This window comes from Temnothorax nylanderi, unplaced genomic scaffold, assembly GCF_030848795.1.
Source record: "Temnothorax nylanderi isolate EJ_2023f unplaced genomic scaffold, tnyl_v1.0 TNYL_tig0223_pilon, whole genome shotgun sequence".
Taxonomy (NCBI): domain Eukaryota; kingdom Metazoa; phylum Arthropoda; class Insecta; order Hymenoptera; family Formicidae; genus Temnothorax; species Temnothorax nylanderi.
This window is the reverse complement of record NW_027249285.1, coordinates 264,715-275,483: the sequence shown is the minus strand read 5'-3', so window position 1 is coordinate 275,483 and position 10,769 is coordinate 264,715. Positions and strand designations below refer to the sequence as shown.

The window sequence follows — 10,769 nt, the reverse complement described above, 5'->3', positions numbered from 1 at the left end:
TTTAGCGAAAGTTCTCTTTATTAAAACTATAAAATCACTTCTTTGGGTTACACTAAGGATCGAAATAATATGGTACATCGTTCTGCTGTTCCAGTAATGTAGCTAAAGCCCGTTCTATATTTTCTGGCAAGTGATCCAGGAGCATGCGTGGCATCACCGTTAGTTTCGTAAATTCCTCCGCTTGCGCCCATCGCATCTCGTATTTTCTCTCCTTGGCGAGTTGTTTTTTACTAATGTAGAAATTATATATTATTATTATCTAAAATCTTATAGCCTTTATAACTCTTTTAAGATATTTTTTCTATACCATTCCTATTTTTTTAAATATTGATTTATATTTATGGGAATTGTTCTGTAAAAGTTAATACTTTGAATAAGAAAATACGTAAAAACAATGTACCTCTTTCCCTCCGTTTTTTCGAGCTTGCATCTAGCTATGTGAAGTATACGACCAGCATTAAATAATTTCATTCTCGAGTATCTTCTTTTTGTTATGTCCCGCTCTATTATTTTATTATCCTGCGAAAAAGATAAACTATTAACAACGAAGTATAATACAATAATTGTGTCAAATTCGGTATTACGTAAAATTAATATTACAAATGTTCGTGTGTTTAATATACTTTCCACAAATTTTGCAATGCATGCAACATTTTTTTCTTACCACATCGCCGGGCTTAGTTAGCAAAGGCGATTGACCCGGAATTGTGTTAATTATGTTATGGTTGACCCACGTTTTAGTCAGATCTCTCTCGGGAACTCCGAACAAAGCGTATCCAAATCCGTTTAGGACCACTCTGTACTAAAGAAAAAAAGATAAAAGTATTTATTGAAACATAGTTCGATTTAATTATCTGAGCAACTCGAATACTGAAAATCATGAATTTCAAAATACCTTAGGCAGTCGACAGGCATGAAGAGTTGTCAGTAACGAAGTCCTTAAATTCTCTGTACTATCCACACTAAGCCTCATTACGAGATCATCCCCTAATCCTATAGTCAATACGAATTCCTCCGTAACCCTAGCAGCTTCTCTGCTCAGCAGTCCAGCTTTTTTGACAAATACATTCGAAATTGTAAATTAATCTAATATGTGTGTGCAAAATTAATAAGTGTCTGCTAAAGTTTTTCTTAGCTGATAAAATTATGAATTAAAATCATTTGCACAAGTAATTACCAGGCGTAGCAAATGCGTAGACTCTCAACTCCGGATAACGAGGACGTATAAGTAAACCAAGCAGAATGGCTAAACCGGCTCCTAAACTATGACCTACGTATACATGTTATCTCATTATAGAATGTACAGTTATGCGCCGACGGCGGTTTGTTACTAGAATGAAGTTCTTACCTGTAAGCGTCAAATGATAATTAGGATACGTGGCGAACGCTCTTTCCAAGATTTTATGATTCTCCAATTGCTTTAAGATTACTTTTACTCCTATTATCATGCCTTTATGAGCCTATAAATTTTATATAGATTTATATACAATTAAATCGATTAATTTTATATGTATATCCATATACAAGAAGAAAATAAAGCTAACCATGCTGCCTGGTGGAACGCCAGGACACTCAAATGAATCAGACGCGGCCGCGAAATCGGTAATTATATCTCTCAAGGATAACGACCCTCGTATAGCCACGACAATACTGGCAGTTTTGTGATCCACCATTACGCAGAATGGTATCTGTGAAATTTCAAAGAGTAATACTTAATACTGAATGAGCGTAGAAAGAGTATAATTTTTGAACAGTATACAAACTTCACATAAATGATTTTTGAAGGAAGCGAATAGAATATCCTCCTCAGATATCTTCGACAAGTATTTCACACCAGAAAGATAACAAAGACAACAGTTATCGTCCAGAATGTTATTACGTTTTCGTCTAAAAAAAGAGATAAATATAATAAAATAATAAAGCAATAGAAATAATAAAAAATTGTACATGCATTATTTATAAAATTATATTATTTACAAAATAATAAGATAAAGATAAAGAGTTAATATTGAGTATAGAGTTTTATATGTTATGTTCTTTTACCGGAAACAAGCACAGCATCTCATGCCGCGTATCAAACGAAAACATCCGGTACACGCGTGCTGATATATTACGAAAAGCCAGCCGTAGGAGGCGATCGATAGCTGCAGGAAGTGATGGGCGGCTTCCAAGGACATCCAGTTAGGTGCGCCCGAAAAGATTTCATTACCATCTAACAAATGTAGACAGCAAATATTTGCATGATAATTAGTGGTAAACATTTGCATTCAATACGCGCGTTTTTACATTTTTTTCCGTGAATGACGTACCTGAAGTGTATTTTGGACGCGGGATTAGATTTAACTTTCGCAATTCGTGAATTTCTCGCTTCTGCCGGACTCTCAGCAAGACGCATCCCGCCATTACATCTGAGGGAACCAAATCCGTGCCTCGAAATAAGGCGCTTAAAAGACCTACAAAGATATTTGTATCAGTATTTTATCGGGTGACGAGTTACATTATTAAAAAAATATATAGCTTCTCTCCTTCTCTCTCTCTCTCTCTCTCTCTCTCTCTCTCTCTCTCTCTCTCTCTCTCTCTCTCTCTCTCTCTCTCTCTCTCTCTCTCTTCTCTCTCTCTCTCTCTCCCTCTCTCTCTCTCTCTCTCTCTCTCTCCACAATATCGCATCCACCAATGTGTTATAGTATAATGATATAAAGCGCTAAAAATAGTGTAAACTACTCGTTTAGACAGACCAATGAATAAAATCAAATAGAATATATTATTACAACTTTTTTATCATTTAATGTTAACGATGCTGATAAACCTCACCGCGAATTAAAATTCATTCTTGCTTGCATACCGCTTGTATATACCGCGGTGATCGCGCATATCGCGAAGCTCCGAGCGGCGGGAGAGCGATGCACCCGTCGCGAAGAAAATCCCACCGGCTCCAAAACCAGAACAGAGATCAGTGATTTTGATTTATCGTCGGTCAACCGTCTCGGTGACCGTTTCCGCGCCCGGTTTCCGATCGGAAGCGATGCCCGCGTTCCAGTTTCGAATGCGGCAGGACCTCTTCGTAGGCTAGCCATACCTATGTCTCACCAGCAACTTGTTGAAAAGCCTCGTTCGCGCTCTCGTCCTTACGCATCCACCACAGAAACTTGAATCTCCGTAGCCAGATGCGCGAGATCTTGCCGTGCTCCGCGGAGCTCTCCAGCTGCTTCTTTTCCAAGGAGCCGATCGGGTCGAACACTAGGGCGAGGCCGAAAATGCTGAGGCCGATCAGGATCCAATCGAAGAATACTAGGGCCTCCACGACAGTGATAGAGTACGACTCGTGATTGCACTCCACGCTCTGTCCGAAAATCCACAGGGTGCCCAAAATGTTCCATCCGATCTCCGGCAGTAGCATCAATATCCTACATTAAGTCGAAGAGAGATTTCTAGACTTTTCTTGATTGACTTGAGATCAGCAGTTCTTTCTGACAAGTAAACCTACCCAAGTGATACTCCGATTTCTTTTAAATTTGGTACAAATGTAGAACTACGAAAATATTTCACCCATGTGAATAGTAAACGATTTAACAAATCAGTAATAAGACTGAAAACAATTATAGTGCTTTGTAGTGATATAAGTTAGAGAATTTTTAGGTCGCTGATTAGATGTATTATTGAGAGATAAAAATTCTCCTTTAATATTATTATAATAAACCTATTTGTTACAGTAGTAAAAAATTATTTTTATTAGGCCAAAACTTATGGGCCAAAATGGAAAGATATAAGGATAAAATATTTTTTTGTAGTTCTAAATTTGTGCCAAATTTAAAAGAAATCGGAGTGTATCACTTGGGTAGGTTTGCTTGTGAGTATAAGATAAATAAATCACATGGCCATTGTTACGAATATCGAAATATGGCAATAATGTAAATAAAATTGTAACTGGTATTTTCTTAATGATACTACCATGTCAATGTAGCAAATTATGTCAGAAATATGAATGTAGAGAATTTAGATAATTCCATGAAATTCGTGTATTGGTGCATGTATTGGCTACTCGTAGCATTTATAGTTTGTATGTATTTCTTCTTTTTTATTGTTTCTAGACTATGTATTTTGCGTGTCTCGATTGGTGCGTAGTTTATTTCACAAAAAAGTTACAAATTTAAGTAATTTAGTCATGAAAAAAATTAATAATTGTATTTGTTTTGACTTTTTTAATACAAGGCTTAATATTTATGTACAGCATACACATAAATTCTCTATATCTTTCTTTATTATTTATTATTCTTATATATAGGTATATTACTCTTTAAATTGTTATATTATTATTTTTTGCCTTACTTTTTAATTTTCAATCATCATCAATCAGTGACTAAAAATAAAAGACTATTTTGACAAATTATAATACAGTTTAGCATAGAAGCTATATGACAAAATCGTATGTAAATGACTTGTGTTCGAATAATTCTACAAGTTTTTAAATAAAATTTAAATCTTAAATTTAATTATAAAGCTACATGACGTACAAAACTGAAGAGTTATGATGAATAATGATCTTCTCCTTTGAGAATCAATTACAAATAATTAGGCGAAGTTTGTTATTGAAAAAACAACACACTACAGAAATTTAAAACTTTGAAAGAGTCTTCCTGATTGTTGATCTAGAAAACTGATTAGACGTAACGCTGGTTTACTTTAATTGCTTACTTGACCGTCAGGAGCGGTTGAACGTAGCGTCGGGCATGCGTGTCCATGATGGCCCCTCTCGCGCTATGCCTGATAATGATGAGTATCAAAAGCGTGACGATACCAAGCATGACCGCCTCACCGAGGAGGTACACGCGCACTAATTCACCTCCCAACCGACAATTCCACGTATCCTCGTAGTACCTTACGCAGGCGATCCCTATAAGAATCAACCTGTAAAACACATAGCCGATTACGAGAAACAAACTAACAACGATCCGAGCGATTTCGATCGTGTGACGCGCACCTGCGAAAGAACTTGATATTGAGAGTAGGTTCAACGCTTCTAGTGAGTTCAGAGAATCGTTGAATTTAATTAAAATTAGTATTTTAAAAACTCTTGACTTTTTGCATGATAAATCAATTTGCATGTGAGATTGCAGTATTCGCGATTAATATTGCATACTGTAATTTCGACACATTGATAGCACTATCTGTTTATTGATGATACTCACCATACAATACGGATAAATAATTCGAATAGGCCAGGGTACACAAGATCGTCGGTTGCGGCCAACCATTTTCGACCGAAGAGCTTCACCGCAGGCATTTCCCTGTAGAAAGAAACTTTGCTGTAAGAGTTGTAATCTTGTTAGAATTTTTTCTTAATCAAGTGAGTTAAAGATAAAGGATAGACACTTGTTTATAAACGTTTTATCCAGGAAGTCGAAGTATGTCTCCATTTAGATCGTATCTAAACGCTCATGATACCGTGAATGATTGATTCGGTCACGTTCGCGAGGATCTTGCGGTAGCTCGCGGAGCACGCACCGCGGAAAGTTTACTTAGCGAAGCCCTCGTGCACAGGTTTTGTAATATTACAAAATAAAGCGGACGCGCGGCTTTCTATGCTCATAAATTCCCCGGAATTCGGGCGATTATGGTATACCCGGGTATCTCGTCGATCACGAAACCGCCGTTCGGAGAAAGTGCCGAGAGAAAGTCCATGTGTCCATCCCACATCCGAGACCATGTTGACACAGTCTTCCGACGTGTTTAAATGGACCTTTAGCGACCCGTGATTTTGGGTTGCCCTAGGTGTAATTTAGTTGCTAATAATATATAATTAATTATACCAACGGCGACGTAGTATCGCTACTTATATATACCTGATCGGACATGCGATATACGCGTTACTTGTTGAATACATCTCGTTTAATCGTGCTGTACCCCATTATTGTTAAGCAATTTTCTGTTCGGTAATTTTTTGCGTCATAAGGGAAAAAACCAGATAAGTGTAATTAACATTTATTTACTCCGGAAAATTACAAATTTTAACATAGTTCTGTTTAATCTTTTTTAGGAAAAAAGAAGGACTACTCAAGTCCATAAAAATAAAATTTGCTCGTTATATATCTTTGTGCAATGTATTTTTTTGTTTATCGCGTTTAAAGTTCTTTTCACTGTCATGGTTCTTCTTACATGTTCCTTGATTCTTTCTGGGGCTTTTAGGTTTGTGCGCAAATTAGCGCTCTCCTAACGAGTTGCGTAAATGGCTTTCGAGCGTTTAATCACGGGAAAGCATAAAGTTTACATCATAATACGTATATTTTGAATGTGTCAATTAGTTGTAGAGATAATTATCCAACTTTTTTCCTTCATAAAAAAACATAAGAATGCGGAAATTACAGTATTATTATGATATTAGGAGGAGGATAGAAAATTGACATTATTATCGCGGTAATTTTGTCAATAATGGCTCAGGCCTCGGATTAACTATTTATTGTCAGAATAACAAGTCGTTACTCGCTAAATCTTAAACGTTATCGCAGCTTCAACACGAATATATAATATACTGTTTAAATAAATGAAGAAAAGTTGTTGCTATATTTTTTTCGTCATTTCTAGGATTGTAAAAATAAGGGATTTCTTAGAAGATAACGAATCTACAAGAGATTGTAATCGCAATTGCTGAAATTGCACTGGCAGCAATTAACGCTTCCTTGAAACTTATTTTGCCTTGCATAATGGGGATATGTGGAAAAGCGTAAAAAACCACTTAAAATCGTACGTCATTCGACCTACAACAAAGTAGAACCGGTTTCCGGTACAAAAGTCCGCAATTGCAATTTGCGAAGAAATATTTCTGCAATAACGATCAGTTTCATTACGATTTAGCGAGAGTTCGAAAAAAAAAAAAAAATGAGAACGATATTCGAAAAATATACATGCTATGACTGTGTGTATGTTTACTGCCTGCGATGTTGGTAGATCGAATTACGCGAAATGAAGTGCATCGTATGCATTCCATGACTCGAAACGCGCGCAGTCGCGACGCAAGTTTGACGAAACAATACGCGAATCGGAAAAACTCGCGCCTTTTAACACATGTATTTAACTCCTCTTTGGAATATTCCACATGATACTGAAAGTCAGTCATTTTGATCTCTTAGATAATGAGTTCCGATCGAACTTGACAATATAATTAGTATTTTACGCGGTATTTAACGCGGTAAGAGGATGACTCATTGTCTAGATACAAATGACTAATGAACTATTATAAATTATTTATGACAAAAAATTTCCCACGCAATGTAATGATGATACGATGAAACACTGAATATTTTATATGTCGATGTCAAAGACGCGTGTGTATGAAAAATAATTTATGTTTGTATAATTTATATTTCTACAATTAAAAAAGTAATGTGTTATTAATGTATTATAACACACTAATAATACATTACTCTTTTAATGTAATTACATTACTTTTTTACTTTTTTACATTACTTTATTTACTATAGTAATGTATTATTTATCTATACGATAGGGGTCCCCACCCGCGTGAAGTTTTATCTATTATCTGGTCCGCCAAGAAATTTCGACGTTACAATTTCCAAATAAAAATATATTTTCTTTTATATGATTTTTGAAAATAAAACTTATTCGGCTCTTCGGTCATTACAAAAATTTTAATATAGCTCTCTTGACAAAAAAGGTTGGGAATAATTTACGACTATGTCAGACACATTTTGTATATCTATAGTTTGAAGCATTATATTCAACAGTATATTATCTAACTGTATATCGGTTTTAATCCGCGCTATATCTTCTGATTATCATAAAGATAAAGATTCTAATTATCATAAGAATATATATCATAAAGATGGCTCTTATTATTTCGGTATTGTTGCTTTCTCTATGCGTGCGAACAGCGTTCTTCATTAATTAAGCCCACAAGATTCTTACAAAACATGTAGCACGAACTACCGTTATATAGCGAATCACGATATACGTATATTTTACACGATGTTGTTTCGCTAGCAATCAACTTGCTTATTTATAAGAATGTTAGAAAAAATTAGCAATTAGAAAAGAATTGCTTACAAACGATACAAATATTATTATGTTGTTTTTATTTATCTTTTCTCTTTCTCTTCAATAGATGTTACTGCATATAATTAGTAAATTTTTTGTGAAAGAGATTAGATCTCTTGTAACATTAAAATATCTCATTTTAACTGATTTACGAACTGGTTTACGACATATGATTTGCCACACCTACGAAATAACGCTGATAACAGAAAAAAGTGCGAAGTTTTTACTCACGGGTGCGCGAATCGATATCCGGACGCGTGTTACACGCGCGTTGAAATCTCCTCTCAACGGACACGCCGTGGACGCGACACACTCCACCTCGCCCACCGCGCGCTCCAGCTGTTCGCTCTGCCACCTCGAAAATTCAGCGCGGTCTCGAGAGCTGCAGATAAACCCGATTGGAATTTTCGTTTAATCACCGTCAACCGAGCTTTTCTCCGAGTTGTGCTCGCGGGCGAAACTGGAGCACTTCCTACGCTCAGGTTTCCCGTTAAACGCGAACGTCTCGCGAACAACTAATTTTCGCGTTCGCGCGCGATCTTTTCGGAGACTCACGAACACGAACTCGGATACCGTTCGAGTCTCTCCTCGTCTAACAACCCACTCTTCGTTGCTCGCGATCGCGAAACGGCGCGTGCCGTAATCACTTTGTCCGACTAATCGTCCGCCGCACGCGCCGGTTTTGGCACCGCTGTCAAAGCTGCGCTTATCTCACGTACGGAGATACGCATATCGTCCGCGGTACGAGCGTCTCTCAGCAACCGGTGGCAGCAAGCTGGTCCTTGGACACTCGTGTAAACCGCGATAATAACAACGGTGACGACCGCAAGAGATGACGCTGACGCGCGCGCGAGAGGTATCTCAATCCGAGAGCGGCACTTCACAATCTTATGTCGGGGACGGCCAATCTCGATGCAGAATCGCATTGGACGGAACGTTTTACACGATGCATCGCGCTGCAACTTGTTCAGTTGTTCACCTTGCAACGCGCGACACCCCGCGCGCGAGCAACCGAATCTCACGATCTTGCTGACCACAACTGGTCCGGTACGCTACTGCAGAGAGAAAGAGAGGCCGTGAGGAACTTTCCCTCCGCCGGGTTATCGCGCGCGGCGGTTCTGGCCACGCGAGGAGGAAAAATGCAGCGAAAAAGGAGAAGAGGAATGAACGGGCTGCCTCGAGAGGGATAAACGCCGTGCCGTGCCGTCGAGCCGAGTCGAGCCGAGCCGAGCTCATGGTGGGAGCGACGAATCGGCGACGCACCTGGCGATCGTGCCTGACCGTTCCTCTCGAGGAGATAGGGAACGCGGTGAATGCCGATATCCGGTGGATCTAGGAAGATTAGCCGAGGAGGGGGCACGTTTGCGCAATGTTCTTCTTATCCAAAACGGAAGAATTACATACGTTACATATAAAGCGATCAATCTAAATCCGTTAACGTCTTGTTAAAATCCAAAGGTTTACATCCTTTGGGCGCACTAAATCTACGTCATTCTTCTTAACATTGATTAAATTTGTCACACTTATCTATAACTTATTGCATTTTACTTGGAATTACACTTGGAATGCAAATTTCTCTCTCATCAGAACTTCCTCTAAGAAACTTGTCAACGATCGAATTATAGATAATCGAAAGAGAGATCAATTCCCGTTGTATTCTCTGCCGCTTGAGTAACTTCGCTTGGTATCGACCTATCTCAAATGGACTTTACATAAGATGGAAGCCAATCTTGTAACCGCATTACTACCACATTTGAACTGAAAGTACTGACAGCACGCATGTGCACGTACAATGATCGCGCTACATTCATCGGATATGCATCAGTTCCATGATCGTGCACACGTATTACAAATGGCTTTCAGGTTTCCGTATTTTACGAAGCGAGTTAAATGCATAAAATAAATCTTATAGCGACGATTTAGTAGATTCAGAGATAACGGCGTTCTTGGCAGGCACTGCGTGAAAAATATACAAATCATACAGATATACAGATATTATTAATGTCTCACAATTGAATTGAATAAAAAACCGATTCATAATTAAAGTATTATACAAGTTATAAATTATAGTCGCAAAAATGCAAATATGAATAATCCGTTTTCTTCTCTTTCACAAGAAACCGTAAAAAAGAATATGACAAATGCAAAAATGTCCGCTATAAATTTTTCGCTCTTTTATAATTGAAGCATTTATGTAAGCGTTACCTCGAGCAAATGGACAAAAAAAATTATTTATGTTCGCAAAAAAACAAATTTCTCATTATACTCGAAGAAATGAAGCTCAGTGTGTATTACGACTTCTACAAGATAATGTTTGAATTTGAATAATAATACCGCACACACATAAGCAAATTCATCTGAGTTTCCTCTAAAAAGTCGTTCTTATGCCACTTTATATGTACATTTGATTGTAAAAAAGGGAACATATTGCGTTTTTAAAAACGTTGTGACTAAATAACTACTCGCGTCAATGTATCTTATCGATTTGATGAGTTTTCTCGCCAAAATAACTGCGAGATGATCGTTCGTAAATAGCAGGATCTTGTACCGTGATCGATCGCAATATTAGTCTTCAAAATCGTCTTTAAAATCTGAATTTCAGCTCGAGCGACGTTCGTAAAAATACATGTGATGTAAAAGCCCAAAGAGCTAATTAAGACCCAGTGTATGCTTTAACAAATGGCGACGTGTCGCAAGGATAAACATTTGGAGAATGAATA

At 37.6% G+C, this 10,769-nt stretch overlaps 1 protein-coding gene across 2 annotated transcripts; it reads right to left on the bottom strand.

Annotated features, from left to right (window-relative positions):
- LOC139779388 (diacylglycerol lipase-beta-like) lies at positions 1-9,363 on the bottom strand. Of its 2 annotated transcripts, none has more exons than XM_071717733.1 (14): positions 8,281-9,363; positions 5,187-5,285; positions 4,693-4,905; positions 3,088-3,404; positions 2,310-2,453; positions 2,044-2,212; positions 1,764-1,887; positions 1,545-1,688; positions 1,349-1,460; positions 1,178-1,270; positions 896-1,050; positions 665-802; positions 401-519; positions 1-230 (listed from the first exon to the last, which is right to left on the bottom strand). In XM_071717733.1, exons 2-14 carry the CDS (start codon positions 5,279-5,281, stop codon positions 53-55), a joined length of 2,001 nt encoding a protein of 666 aa, XP_071573834.1. In that variant the 5' UTR covers positions 5,282-5,285; positions 8,281-9,363; the 3' UTR covers positions 1-52. The 2 variants fall into 2 exon arrangements, with proteins under 2 accessions (XP_071573834.1, XP_071573835.1); XM_071717734.1 differs by having other exon boundaries at positions 4,693-4,891.
- Between the last annotated feature and the right edge of the window lie 1,406 nt (positions 9,364-10,769).